This window comes from Hyperolius riggenbachi, chromosome 7, assembly GCF_040937935.1.
Source record: "Hyperolius riggenbachi isolate aHypRig1 chromosome 7, aHypRig1.pri, whole genome shotgun sequence".
Lineage (NCBI taxonomy): Eukaryota > Metazoa > Chordata > Amphibia > Anura > Hyperoliidae > Hyperolius > Hyperolius riggenbachi.
In genome coordinates, this window is record NC_090652.1 from 6,887,375 (window position 1) to 6,901,087 (window position 13,713).

At 44.5% G+C, this 13,713-nt stretch overlaps 1 protein-coding gene across 1 annotated transcript in view; it reads right to left on the bottom strand.

The window, feature by feature from the left end:
- The window catches only part of MYO15A (myosin XVA), a 175,999-nt gene that overhangs the window by 4,927 nt on the left and 157,359 nt on the right, over positions 1–13,713 (bottom strand). The window contains exons 61-63 of the mRNA XM_068246380.1: positions 11,526–11,659; positions 8,242–8,375; positions 4,087–4,227 (exon numbers count right to left, since the gene is read on the bottom strand). Coding sequence (XP_068102481.1) covers positions 4,087–4,227; positions 8,242–8,375; positions 11,526–11,659 — 409 coding nt within the window. The remainder of the gene's footprint in view (positions 1–4,086; positions 4,228–8,241; positions 8,376–11,525; positions 11,660–13,713) is intronic.

Sequence of the window (13,713 nt, forward strand, 5' to 3'; positions counted from 1 at the left end):
GTATAACAACTTGCTTAATTTTTTTAAATATAGCCGGTGGCAATGTAATAGATGAAGCCGCCGGCTTTCGCACTGCCTCCTCCTCCTCTCCTCCTCCCCCCCCCCCCCCCCCCCCCCCCGCCTCTCCCTACCTCCTATACGATACGGAGCAGCCGGCGGGGTCGCGGCAGAACGGCAGTATACCCCTGGAACGACTCTTGGGACACGCATGTCCCCGCCGGCTGCTCCGTATCGTATAGGAGGCAGGGAGAGGCGGGGGGGGGGGGGGGGGGGGAGGGGGTAGGAGAGGAGGAGGAGGCAGTGCGAAAGCCGGCGGCTTCATCTATTACATTGCCGCCGGCTATATTTAATGAAATTAAGCAAGTTGTTATACATTTGGCCGCAGCGAGACGGCCGTAAAATACATTGTAGCTTAGTGTAGTAATTACATTTCTGACATTGGCAGCTCCGCTGCGGCCACTTAGCACATTGGCCGGCCAGAACCCGAAGTGGCCGCACTTCGGGTTCTGGCCGTAACATATATATCATGCTAGGGGAGGTGAAAAGATTATAGTCCAAAAAATACAGTAGATTTCCTGGCAGTGCTGCTGACGCTCTGCTTCTGAAGCGAAGTACTCCCTGCAAGACTGAAACGCTTGAAACTGCAGATGAACGACGTTTCTACGATCTTTACACAAAAAATCTTTAGCAACGGGATGTGGGGAACAGCAACAGGCCACAATTAGATTGTCAGCAATAGGATTGTTACACAAGTAAGGAGGCAGGGGGACGTTCCATAGACGTTCCAGAAAGATCGTTTAAAGATCTGCACACACAAGACGTTGAACGAATTCATCTAATTTGATCCGTCATAACGGTTTTTCAAAATGTATAAGCTATTGAGTGACTGTGGCGGCCATCTGTAACTGTCATTTACCACTTATTTTTTTAAAGATAGTAAAAATGATAGTTACATGATGTCTGTTGGAACAATCGTTCATCTGTCATTTTGAGATGAAGTCTTGCCGTGGGTATGGACCTTAATACTTTAAACTGGATTAGCTGCATGCTTGTTTCAGGGTTGTGATTCAGACACTACTGCAGCCAATGGAGGCTGCCATATGTATTTCCTGTTAAACAATACCAGTTGCCTGGCAGCCATGCTGATCTGGCTGCAGTAGTGTCTAAATAACACACCTGAAACAAGCATGCAGCTTGTTAAAAGTATTAGAGGCAGAGGATCAGCATGACAGCCAGGCAACTGGTATTGTTTAAAAATAAATAAATATGGCAGCCTCCATATACCTCCCATTACAATTGTCTTTTAAATACCATATTCTTAACTCAAAGTCACCACCTTCCAAAGCAAGCTAATTTGGGATGTTTCCCATGACATGCGATTGTGATCACGACTGGATCAAAAAACCGTCAGGGCTGTTTTCTACCAAGAATCTGCCATCACGGTTTTCTATTTTCCACCACTGTGATCCATCAGGAGAAAAAAACAGCTAGGGTAATATTTTGAATCACGTAAAATTCCCATAGTGGCGCGATCGCTATGCGATTGTCCTGCTATTCTATGCTTTATATACAGAAGTAGGCCAATCGAAGGAAAAATACAACAGGCACGATGATTGCGACAGGGAACAGATTGCATTGCAAACATATTGCACTAATGGAAAAATCCAATGTGATTTCCGTTAGTAAACGGAGTACCTAGTATTTTGCGATCGTAATGTGATTGGATTGCAGTAGTGCAATATGATTGTCCCTAATTGCAATTGTCGTGCCCAGTGAAGTCGTCGTGCCCAGGTGCATTCTGGGCTATATGCTATTGATGGGTGGATTCTTGTGAGTTGTGACTCTTTACAAACATTTTCAGAGTGACGGCATGGCTTATGGACAGTGCTGGGGAAGGGGGGGAGGGAGGGGGAATATTGATGAGATGAATTTAGTAGTGATTTTGGCTCTGTCGATTACTGCATATAAGCCTTATTATTGCGCCCATGGGGGGAGGGGAACATTGGATATGCCATATATGGAGGATGAAACAGGCATGTGAATGGCGGGATGAGGACAATGGCCGATGAGAGGTGATAAGTGGCCACATGACATACCATCCGCTATTTCATCTTGCGAAACGTCCGTCGGAGCAAAAACAAGGAATGAAACAAAGAAAGGAGAGCACAAGTTCAAGGAGGGCAGTCACTGCAGCCAAGGTGAAAAGGATTGCACAGATTTAATAATGTGATATAATAGAGGTACAGATCAACAAGGAGTGTCCAGGATGAACATGAGAACAGTATCCCTTCTGTTCACCAAACCGTATTAACCTCTTGAGGACAACAGGCTTATACCCACCTAGTGACCAGGCCATTTTTTACAATTCAGCACTTCACAAAGTTAACGGTTTATTGCTCGGTCATACAACTTGGCAACCAAATGCATTTTACCTCCTTTTCTTGTCACTAATAGAGCTTTCTTTTTGTGGGATTTGATTGCTGCTGCTGCTATTAGTAGTTTGTTTGTTTTTTAATTTTAAAAAAAGACCTACCGGTACATTTTTGCATTTTTTTTTATCTATTACATATATATATATATATATTATATTTTTTTTATTTATTATTCTTTTCAATTCAAGAATTGTAATGATTTTTCCTGATTGATTGCAACATTTCAAAAATCTGATCGATTTATCACAGACCTGTGTATATGTTTTCCCCAATTATAAAAAGAAAAAAAAAAAAAAAAAAAAAAAAGATTGAAAACACAGCAAAAAGTTGCTCGGTCTATACATCAAGAAATTGACAATTTACATTTCATAAAAACTGATCAAAAAAATCCACCTCTCCCAATCTTCTTTTCTCAAAAAAAGAAAGGGAAATTCAATCAGACTCCTCAAAGAAGTTAAAAAAATAAAAAATAAAAAAAAAGTTTTAAATTTTTCTGTATAACCAATAGTTTTAACCAAATTGCTGTAAAATTGGATCATTTTATTGTATCATGTATGGCCACACACCATACAATAAAAAGGGCCTATTTTACGCCAATTCAATGCAGAAAAATTTGTAAAATTTTCTCTATTCAAGCAAGAATAGTCAATTTTTTGATTTAGACCCAAGCCATTTTTTTCAGAGTTTTCAATCTTTTATTTTTTTATAATTGGGGAAAAATTGAACACGTGTTTGATACATTGCTCCAATGTTACAACCAGAAAACTTGATTGTAATTGTTAGATTGAAAAAAATATATTAAAAAATTGTATGGTGTGTGTGGCCAACTTTAGGGGGATCATTTAATACCAACATTTTCCTGGAACAGTGTATGGGAAAGACGCTAGGAATGCCCAGATGAGATCACCTATGTCACAATCTACCAATGGCATTCCCTGTCACCCTGAGCCTCTCTGTCCTTAGCGGTGTAGCAATCCCCGCATTCTCAGATTCACAGGTTCTAATAATCTAGTCATACTCAGAGTCCACTTGGAAACTTTTGGTCCCAGAGCCTTCTGCCATGCTGCCCCTACGTTTTGGAACTCCTTACCTCAACAGATCAGCACAGCTCCATCCCTGGACGTGTTTAAATCCAGACTGAAAACCCACCTGTTCAGTTTGGCATTTGCAGAAATATAACTTTTGTTGTGTGAATACTTCATCCTACTAATTACTGAATCTGAGAGAGCCTAAGCGCTTTGAGTCCTATGGGAGAAAAGCGCTATAGAAATGTTATTGTATACCTAATGTCCTATATAGTACAGGGCTGTTCAACTGGCAGCCCGAGGGCCGGATGTGACCCCAAGCCACACTTACTTGCCCAGACTGTCCAACTGGCGGCCCAAGGGCCAGATGTGACCCCGGGCTGCACTCACTTGCCCAGGTTATTTTGTGTGTCAGGCCGTCTCATCTGGCAGGCCCACCTTTTGTTTGGGCTTGGCTCTGCCCCCCGAAGCCAGGACATTGATGCTCTGCCCTCTCCAGCTGAAAAATCTGGTGCTAGTCACGCCCCCACCCCCCCCCCCCCCCCCCACACACACACACGAAGTTAGACAGCACTGGTATAATATATGACAAGTGTGTGCTGCTGTCATAGCAGCAGGTAATGCCTCACCTGTTCCAGCTGCAGCTGTGTCACCCGCTGTGACGTCATGTCACCCAGCAACACGTCCACATAGGGGTAGCTGAGCCCGGGGGCCGGCCGCTGAGTCCTGGTGCTCTGGATGTCCTTCAAGGGGAACGCCACCATCAGCTCCTGTAGACCAACAACAGTCATGTGACTCACAGTGTATTCATGGCCGGATTTATGGCAAGGCCACATAGGCCATTGCCTAGGGCACCAGATAAACAAGGGGCGGCCTGCAGACAGTGGGCATTATTTGCAGGGCATTATTTGCAAGTGTCCAAACAAATGAAAGTGGTCAGGATAACTGCACTATTAGTACCAGCTGGCATCTGCCTGTGCTGTGCTACAGGCAGCTGCAGTCCGTTAACCAAACGTTTGTGAACAGTGTGTGACTAGCAAAAAGCCAGGCCTTGTCCAATAAGATAGCAGCAGCTGCAGGCAGTTACAGAAGGCCGGGTCTCACACACTTGGTGTGGGGGATGAAAGGACCAGGGGCAGCACCAGCAAATAGTACAGAATACAGAAGGCAGCCTCTCACAGTACCCATTTCTTAATTATTGATTGGCCAGCGCTGTTACCCTGGAGACAGCAGTGGGTACAGGTCTCACTTTTACGTGTTGCTGACCCCACCCAATGTCCAATTGTGAGCCACTTTTGACAATGTGTGTGTGGTGGAAGGCTCCCAGCACGCCCATCACCTGTAGATCGCTTGATTGACCAGTTCCCCTGTGTGACGTGATTGATTCACTTCATATTGCCATGGAGACCTCGGCACTAGCCGCAATAGAGGACACCAGCGGCCCAAAAATGTTTGGGTGGGTGTGTGTGGAGAGAGGTGGTAGGATACGGTTTCGGTTGGGGCGGCTGGTAATAGTCGGCCTTGGGCGGTAAGAAGTACAAATCCGGCCCTGAGTGTATTTCTACGTGACCGAAAGCGTTGGTGGGAGTGGTCTGTGCGTGCATTTCACGCCTTGCGCACTGCAGCTGAAAACCTAGCCGCATCGGCCTCTGCCATCACTGGCAACCTCACACACTATCCGGATAGCCCCCGACTCCTGCATCATCGATGTGGTGAGAGCCGATTGTGCGGTAGGGGTAAGAGCCTCTTGCCAAACACCCTGTCTTATCAAGTAAGCCTCCCACTCACACAGCTCCTGCTTGTCAATTGGAGAAAGTGTGCAATGTGGAATAGCGTAATTTGAATTGCCAACTAGCTGGGGCCGCCAGTGTAAGCCTTAGGGAGGAGCCAGTGGCGTAACTTAGGACCTTGGGGCCCCGATGCGAGCTTTTCATGGGGCCCCAGCACTCTATTGATATGGAACCCCAAAACCTACCAAAGACTGCTGCAGTATCAGAGAGGTGTAATATAAGTCAGGAAATAAAGGAGTTATCAAAATGTGCTGCCCCATAATATACTTCCCTGGGGCTTCCTCCAGCCCCTTGCAGCCGACATGTCCCTCGCAGCATCTCCTGTCGCAGCTGCTGGCCTGGAAACCCCACTGGTGCAGAGGCCAACCTCCTCTACTGCGCCTGCGCAAGCGCTACTGTCAATCAAGTCCACGTTGTCCGCAGTGTACTGCACAGCCACAGTACTTCTGCGCCTGCGCAGTGCACTGCGGACAATGTGGACTTGACTGACAGCAGCGCTCGCGCAGGCGTAGTAAAGGAGGACGGCCTCGCGAGACACCGGTGGGGACCCCGCCCTGACGGCTGCAAGCAGAGATTCTGAGAGACATGTCAGCTGCAAGGGGCTGGAGGAAGCCCCGGGTAAGTATATCATAGGGCAGCACATTTTGATCGATAACTCCTTTAGGGTTTGTTCACACCTAGGGGCGCTTTCGCCTTTTTTTTAAGTGCCGTCGATTTTTAAAATCGCCCTAAAAGCAGTTGTGCAATGATTCACATCTGCGCGGTTCGATTGCGATCCACTCAGCAAAGCGCTGCCATTTTTGGGGCGATTTGCCTCAATGGAAGGTATAGAGAAATCGCAAAACGCTTGAAAGCGCTTTGTATAGCAATTTCCCCAGCGCTTTTAACAATAAATAAATTGTATTTATTCTTTTCCAGGTCAAAGAGTTCACTTCCTGACTTGCATGAAGAAGTGAACAAACAAAGCGCTTTACATAAAATCGTAGTGTGCAGGGAAGCGCCGGGAGAAGCGCTAAAAACAAACACTCACAAAATCGCAAACCGCTGGCCTCAGCGACTGTGATTTTAGATGTAAACAAAGCCTTAAAGAGACTCTGTAACCTCAAAAAGATCCCCTGGGGGGTACTCACCTCGGGTGGGGGAAGCCTCGGGATCCTAATGAGGCTTCCCACGCCGTCCTCTGTCCCATGGGGGTCTCGCTGCAGCCCTCCGAACAGCCGGCGACAGGCCCGACTGTAGCTTCAATATTTACCTTTGCTGGCTCCAGCGGGGGCGCTGTGGCTGCTCTCGGCTCCGAACTACACGGAAATACCCGATCTCCGTCGGGTCCGCTCTACTGCGCAGGCGCCGGAAACTTGCGCCTGCGCAGTAGAGCAGACCCGACGGCGATCGGGTATTTCCGTGTAGTTCGGAGCCGACAGTCGTCAGAGCGCCTGCGCAGGAGCCGGGAAGGTAAATAATGACGTCATCTTGTACGGAGGGCTGCAGCGAGACCCCCGTGGGACAGAGGACGGCGTGGGAAGCCTCATTAGGATCCCGAGGCTTCCCCCACCCGAGGTGAGTACCCCCCAGGGGATCTTTTGATGTTACAGATCCTCTTTAAAGAGAACCCGAGATGGCATATGGTAATCCTAATAGGATCCAGAGGCAGGAAACGCAGGCTGAGCCATATCCTCAGACTTCCTACTGTCATGCTGACAGCAAACTACTCAAGCCTACTCCAATCATCATAAGGAAGTTACCTGCGTACTGTGGGTTCTTCATGTACTTCTAATTTGACATAACTGCGATTATTTGAATCCTGCTATGAAGCATACCCTTTTCCTGAGATTTTGATTGATTCAAGCCAATTACGCGATAAAACTTAGCTGGGAAATTCATTACTCCTGAAGAAGTGAATATTATATGGTCCGATGTTACACGAAACGCATTGAGAAAATGGATTGTTTACCTCGGGCGTACATAAATTGTTAAATATATGGATATATTTGTCCCAAAGATGATGCTTATATAGTGGTGGACATGATATAAGGGACAATTTCCAGTTTCATGGTACCCTTATTGGGAACTGTACATATTGCTTGTAAGCTGTTTAATCATGACTTTGCTGTAATGGCTATGTGGATACAGTGTATTTGTATTTATGTGAATTTTTTTGAATAAGATTTATAATAAAATGATGTTTTCATTGGTTATTGAATGATTTGGGTCAATACTTACCTATTGTGGTTGAGGACAAGGTTTTGACTATAGTTCATCCCCTTTAAGGTCCCTGTTTACTCACAAATAAGACTTGCATCTTAAAAGGGGACACATAAGGGGATCACTATCACTTCTACATATTGTAGTATGTCACCTTGACTAGACCCATTGGTCAAGTTTCTCTTGGGTAATTTGCTTCAAAGGACCCAGAGGCATGTCGTGTGCGCAAGGAGATGCCCTGGGTCACTGTACCGCCACAGACCCCCCCCCCCACGACGCACCCCCTTAAAAGATCACCTGCCTAGCGACAATCTGCTTGTCACTAGCCTGCTTTATTTATGTGAGGCTGTCAGCCAGCCTCGTAGCATCTCCGCCTGGATTCCAGGCTCCTCCCACCGCTCCCCGTCTCTGTTAGCTTCCACCAATAGGAAGCCAAGCCGCCACCCAGGAAGTACTTCCTGGGTCACGGCTTGGCTTCCTATTCAACTGTTTGTTGGAGTAACCTGGATGAGGATTGTCTCCTGGGGATCCCCTCTAAGCTCAGTTACACTTGTGGCGATGGTGGTGAATGGTGCATGGTTTGCATGCGCAATAATCTAGTGACAACCTTGTCTGCATTTTAATGTTACCTACTTGCAATCTTATTGACGCTTATTACATTAAATGCTACGTTTTATATGTTTGAAAAAGGCACCCTCTCCTCTATTCTTTGGGCAAATAACAGAGATAGTATGCATTACAGTACTTATTGTCCCCCCTCCTTGCTGCGTGCAAAGCCTCATCTATACGTACATGCGTCTCCTTGTTGAGGAAGTTCAGCCCGTTCTGGTTGACGGCCAGGATACACGGTGAGATGACCAAGCTGTTACTGCAGCTCTGGATGTAGAAGAAGGAGGAGCCAAATGTGGGGAACGCGCTAACCAGACCTGCATGCAAGAATAAAGACATAGGCACTAAATACAATGTCACCCATGTGCAGCATACCACATGTCACTGACCCATGCAGTGTTACCCATGTACAGCATACCACGAAGCCACCCAGAGACCTACAGACAGAAATCAGATCACAAGAGAGCTGCTACCAAGATGCCAACACCACACATCCATTCAGCATACATAGGAGGAGAATACAAAGACGTCCCTTCCTCCAATTCATCACTACGATTACATTACAAAACTGCTCCAAATACCCTTTCCTACATCTAAAAAGTATTTACATCACAACAGTTCTGTTCATTACCAGATCTGTGCCCAGTCTTGTTCTCCACGGCTGCAACAACCAGCTAGAGTGGGCAAGGCTCCGCCCTCCTCCTGGTCTAATAGCAGCATACTATACTGTATAGAGACATCAGAAATATAACAAGCTTGTGCAGCAGCCTCTGATAGACTGCCATGCTCAGGTCATCTGATGAACGTACTGTCCTATGGAGAGGAGAAACAGGGTGGCTCTTGATGCGGACAAAAAGTGGAAACTGACCGATTGCTTCCCCTGAGATACCTTAGAAGCAAATAAAGGGTATGCCCATTCAGAATGCCATCCAAAATGGCTGGCCAAACTAATTTAGCCCTTAAAGTAGATGTTTCGCCAACCACTGAACTCTATATCCTTTGCAGGCAACAGTAACTGTTACCACATTTATCCAATCATTTTCCTCATCTTCCATGATGAAAAAAGTCTAGTTGAGCTACTGATCATGCTGACCAGACTAGACGTTCCCCACAGGAGGCATTCTGGGAAATTTACAATTGCGGCCTCACCCAGAAATTGATTATCTATAGCTCTGAAAGGAACAAACTGGCTTTTTTTTTAATGAATCTTTATTGAGCCAGGTGGATACCCAAAGACGGCACTCCAGGATGGAGGAGGCCTAGAAAACATGAACGAGAAATCAGTACTGTCCACCTCCAGTCTTTGAGGAGGGCCTCACTGGGGATTCAGTTCTGCGGAAGTAACATTTCCACATTTCCGGAAACGAATCACAGAACTCAGAAGCATTGGGCCAATCGGATAAGGCAGAATTTTTATGCAAAAATTGGATTACTGCGGTCATTTTAGACCAATCCCGTTTTTCCGATTTCGGAATTTTTGGGTGAGATTTTTCGCATTCTCTGATGCAAAAAATGACAACCTACTCATCGGAAGTTCCGAGATCGGAATCGGAATCTTAATTGTATATATTTAGGATACAACATTTGACATCCAGCGTAGCTGGTGATCCCATGGTATCGTGCAGAAATTTGACCACTTGTCTCCATAGATCAGCAATCGGGGGGCAAGACCATAGCAGATGTAAAAAAGAGGGGTTGACAAGTGCACATTTCGGACAGATATTAGCTACCGTATATGTGAGGAGTATTTAGAGATATGCTTCGGGATAAGGTAGCTTTGGTGGAATATGTATAGTTGGGTTAGGCGATCCCTGATACAAGGAGATACTAGACGGGTAGCGAGCAGACAGTCCTCCCACTCCTCTTCGTAAATTTGGAAGTTTAGTTGCAACCTTTTATCTTTGGATTTTTCCACGATTGGGCCGGCTATATGGTTATTTAGTACATTATACAGAGTGCCTATATGGTGTGGCTGTGGGCCGTCTTTAAGGAATTCCATAAGGGTTGAGGTTTCAATGGAAGGAAGGCCATTAGGAAATTGATATCGCAGAGCATGTTGGAGTTGCAAGTACATATATTGAAATTGTGGGGATAATGAATAGTGGTTTTGAAGGTCTGTGTATGAGCGCAAAGATGACTTTGTAATGATTTGGCCCAAATAATGAATTCCAGAGTCAGCCCAACGGGAAGTGTTGCAGAGTTTAAGTAGTTCAGGGAGTTTAGGGTTATGCCATAAGGGTGTGAAGTATTCCCATGTGGAATGGGACATGAGTCTGCTCGCCATCCGCCAAACCCTGGAGGCTTGCGTTAGGATAGTGTTGGGGTATGTTTGGAGGGTACCTTTTAGTAGTGCAAACGGGAGACTGCTTGTAGGTTCAGTAGAGGAGAATCCCAGCAGGTCCGGGGGTTGCAGGGACTCTGTTACGAACCAGTGAGCTATCTGTTCTAGTTGGGAAGCTATATAATATAGGAAAGGGGATGGCAACGATACTCCCCCTAACGGAAAGTTGTTCTTTAGTTTAGTTTAGTTTCATTACGATGCAAAATCCGAATACATAACAACAAAAGTTGTTTAGGTGATGCCTTTAATGGCTAACTGTACAATATTTCTGTGCAAGCTTTCTAAACTTTAAAGAGAAACCGTAACCAAGAATTGCACTTCATGCCACTCAGTAGCTGATACCCCCTTTCCCATGAGAAATCTCTTCCTTTTCACAAACGGATCATCAGGAGGCTCTGTATGGCTGATATTGTGGTGAAACCCCTCCCACAGGGTGATGTCAGGACCATGGTTCTGACATCACACTGTGGGAGCCTTGTTGCATTTTGGGTAAAGAACAGCTGTTTACAGCGGTTTCCAATTGCCAGAAAAGCAAGCAGCATCTCCATCCACTGACATCACCTGCCAGCAGTAAAAATGTCACCATGTGATAAATGTCAGAATGTAAATCAGGAAGAGGAAAGAACATTTTACAATGGGAAAATACTGACTAAATCATTTATACATAATTATTGTGAAAAATGAAGCACTTTTTTATTACATTATTTTCACTGGAGTTCCTCTTTAAAAGTTTCTTCTTCAGCCATGTTTCAGAGCTGGTGGTTCTGAACTATTTCTGAAACATGCCTGAAGAAGAAACTTAAAAGTTTGGAAAGCTTGCAGAGGAATCTTGTACAGTTAGTCATTAAAATTGTCACCTAAACAACTTTTGTCATTATGTCTTCGGATTCTCTCCAGGACTAATACCGTAAATTATGATGCAACGACACACTATTTCCCCACAAAAGCAAGCCTGACGGTGATTGGAGCAGTAGTCACATGATCACTTTTTGGAACCCAAAAAAAAGCTATATGAAGGCGTCGAGGGATCAGCTTTATGACACAAGTGTTCACTTATATCTGGAATGTCAGCTCTGCCGACACTCAGGCTTTAGTAAGGACCGTCGTCGCGGTGGAGTTATCTTACCTAGGAACTGTGCTCGTGCCTGGTGCGGACTCAGCGGCTGAATCTGCTGCATGTTCTGCATCACCATATTTAACCAAGACTGCGGCTTCACTGCCTTAAAGAACTGGCTGGGGATGTAATCCTGGATTTCCCTCCTGCACATAAATACATATATTGATAAGAATGAAACATAAGTGCACAAAACAGTCACAGCTCCCTCTAGTGGCTGGATGGCTACACAATACAAAATCCACTTTAAGTAACAAGATGTTTTTTACAGGAAAAGTATAAGGGAATATTTGCATTTATTATCTTCACTAATAAAAGTACATTTTTAAAATGTTATTTTAATAACAAGAAAAATTACATATTGACCATGAATATTTCATATATTGTAATTCTAGCCAGTAGGTGGCGGTTCTGAGCTATCCTGTAGCACTTCTTTGACAAAGAGAGAGCAGGAATAACATCTTCAAAATAAGTTCAAAGCGTTGCATTATCTGGTCTCAGTAATGTAGTAAAGAAACCAGAGTTACAGCAATTGTTTGGAGCTCCCGTTGCTGGTCTAACTAGCAGATAATAAATATGTATACAACACGGGAGAGATGGCAGTGCATCCTTAAAGATACCCGAGGTGACATGTGACATGATGAGATAGACATGGGTATGTACAGTGCCTAGCACACAAATAACTAGGCTGTGTTCCTTTTTTTCTTTCTCTGCCTGAAAGAGTTAAATATCAGGTATGTAAGTGGCTGACTCAGTCCTGACTCAGACAGGAAGTGACTACAGTGTGACCCTCACTGATAAGAAATTCCAACTATAAAACACTTTCCTAGCAGAAAATGGCTTCTGAGAGCAGGAAAGAGATAAAAAGGATCAATAGTTCATAGATTTTAGCTCAGGCAAACTTCAAAGAATGTGTCATTGAGCAAAAACAATAAAGCAGTAACAACTTAAAAAGTAGATTTAAATATAAAATAAAACTGTGGAATATCTTAAAAAAGTCATTTTTAGGAGAAGGAGGATAGATACAACTGTTTATTTCATTTTCACCTCAGGTATCCTTTAAACCAGGTTGCATCTGAATTGACAACAGAGGTGTGCAGAGCCCCCTAGAGGCAAATACATACCTCGTATTCAAAACGGATGCTAAGCTATGCACTAGAACCCTAAACTCTGGATAAAAAAACAATGCAAATATGAAATATCCAATGGGAGCAGCGAGGCATTAGGTAAACTTACATTTTTTACACAGCAGGGGGAGGTGGCAGCACTTCCCAAAACAGGCTGCCTCTGAATGACTAGCAGCATATAGGTGTGCAGAGCCTAATTATAGGCAGGATACACTTCTTCCATTCAAAACAGATGCACCAAATCAACATTACTGGAGGATGTTTGCATGCAAACTGTTTTGGAAGCTGAGTGTTCCGTACTGGACCCTTCCTGCCTATATTTAAAGAGGAACTCCAGTGAACGTTTTACTGCTGGCAGGTGATGTAGCTGCTGCATGGATTTTGGCAGTTGGAAACAGCTGTAAACAGCTATTTTCCACAGTGCAACAAGGTTCACAGACTGGAAACTGCCAAAAGTTCGAACTTTTCTTGTGGGAGGGGTTTTACCACAATATCAGTCATACAGCGCCCCCTGATGGTCTGTTTGTGAAAAGGAATAGATTTCTCATGTAAAAGGAGGTATCAGCTACTGATTGGGATAAAGTTCCATTTTTGGTCGGAGTTTCTCTTTAAGCTCTGCACACCTCAAGGCAATTTCCCTCACACTCTCACACCATGTGAGGTGCCCATTCATGGTACAATTTTTAACGAAAGATCATATTTTCAATAAGATCATTCAGACTAAAAGAAAGTTCATATTTAATCGGTCCACATCACTAAAGAATCAAACTCGCGATCATATCTCCACCGGTTTATGATGGTACCTAAAATGTCTGTGACATAGCATTGCTTTCAGCTAGTTGTGACAAGCTAATGCTCACTCAAGCCTGGCACACACTTTCAATCATGATTGGCCAAACACTAACCAATTTTACCACCTCCAAGTAGTAGGAGGTTTTACCCACACAATCTGCTCATAGGATTCAAAATCTGTTGACTACATGGAAATGGTAACAAAAGTAAGTACAGAGAAAGGGGTAATTATTGGTTTGATACTGGAAGTATGAACAGACGCTGACAGGAAGTCACATGAC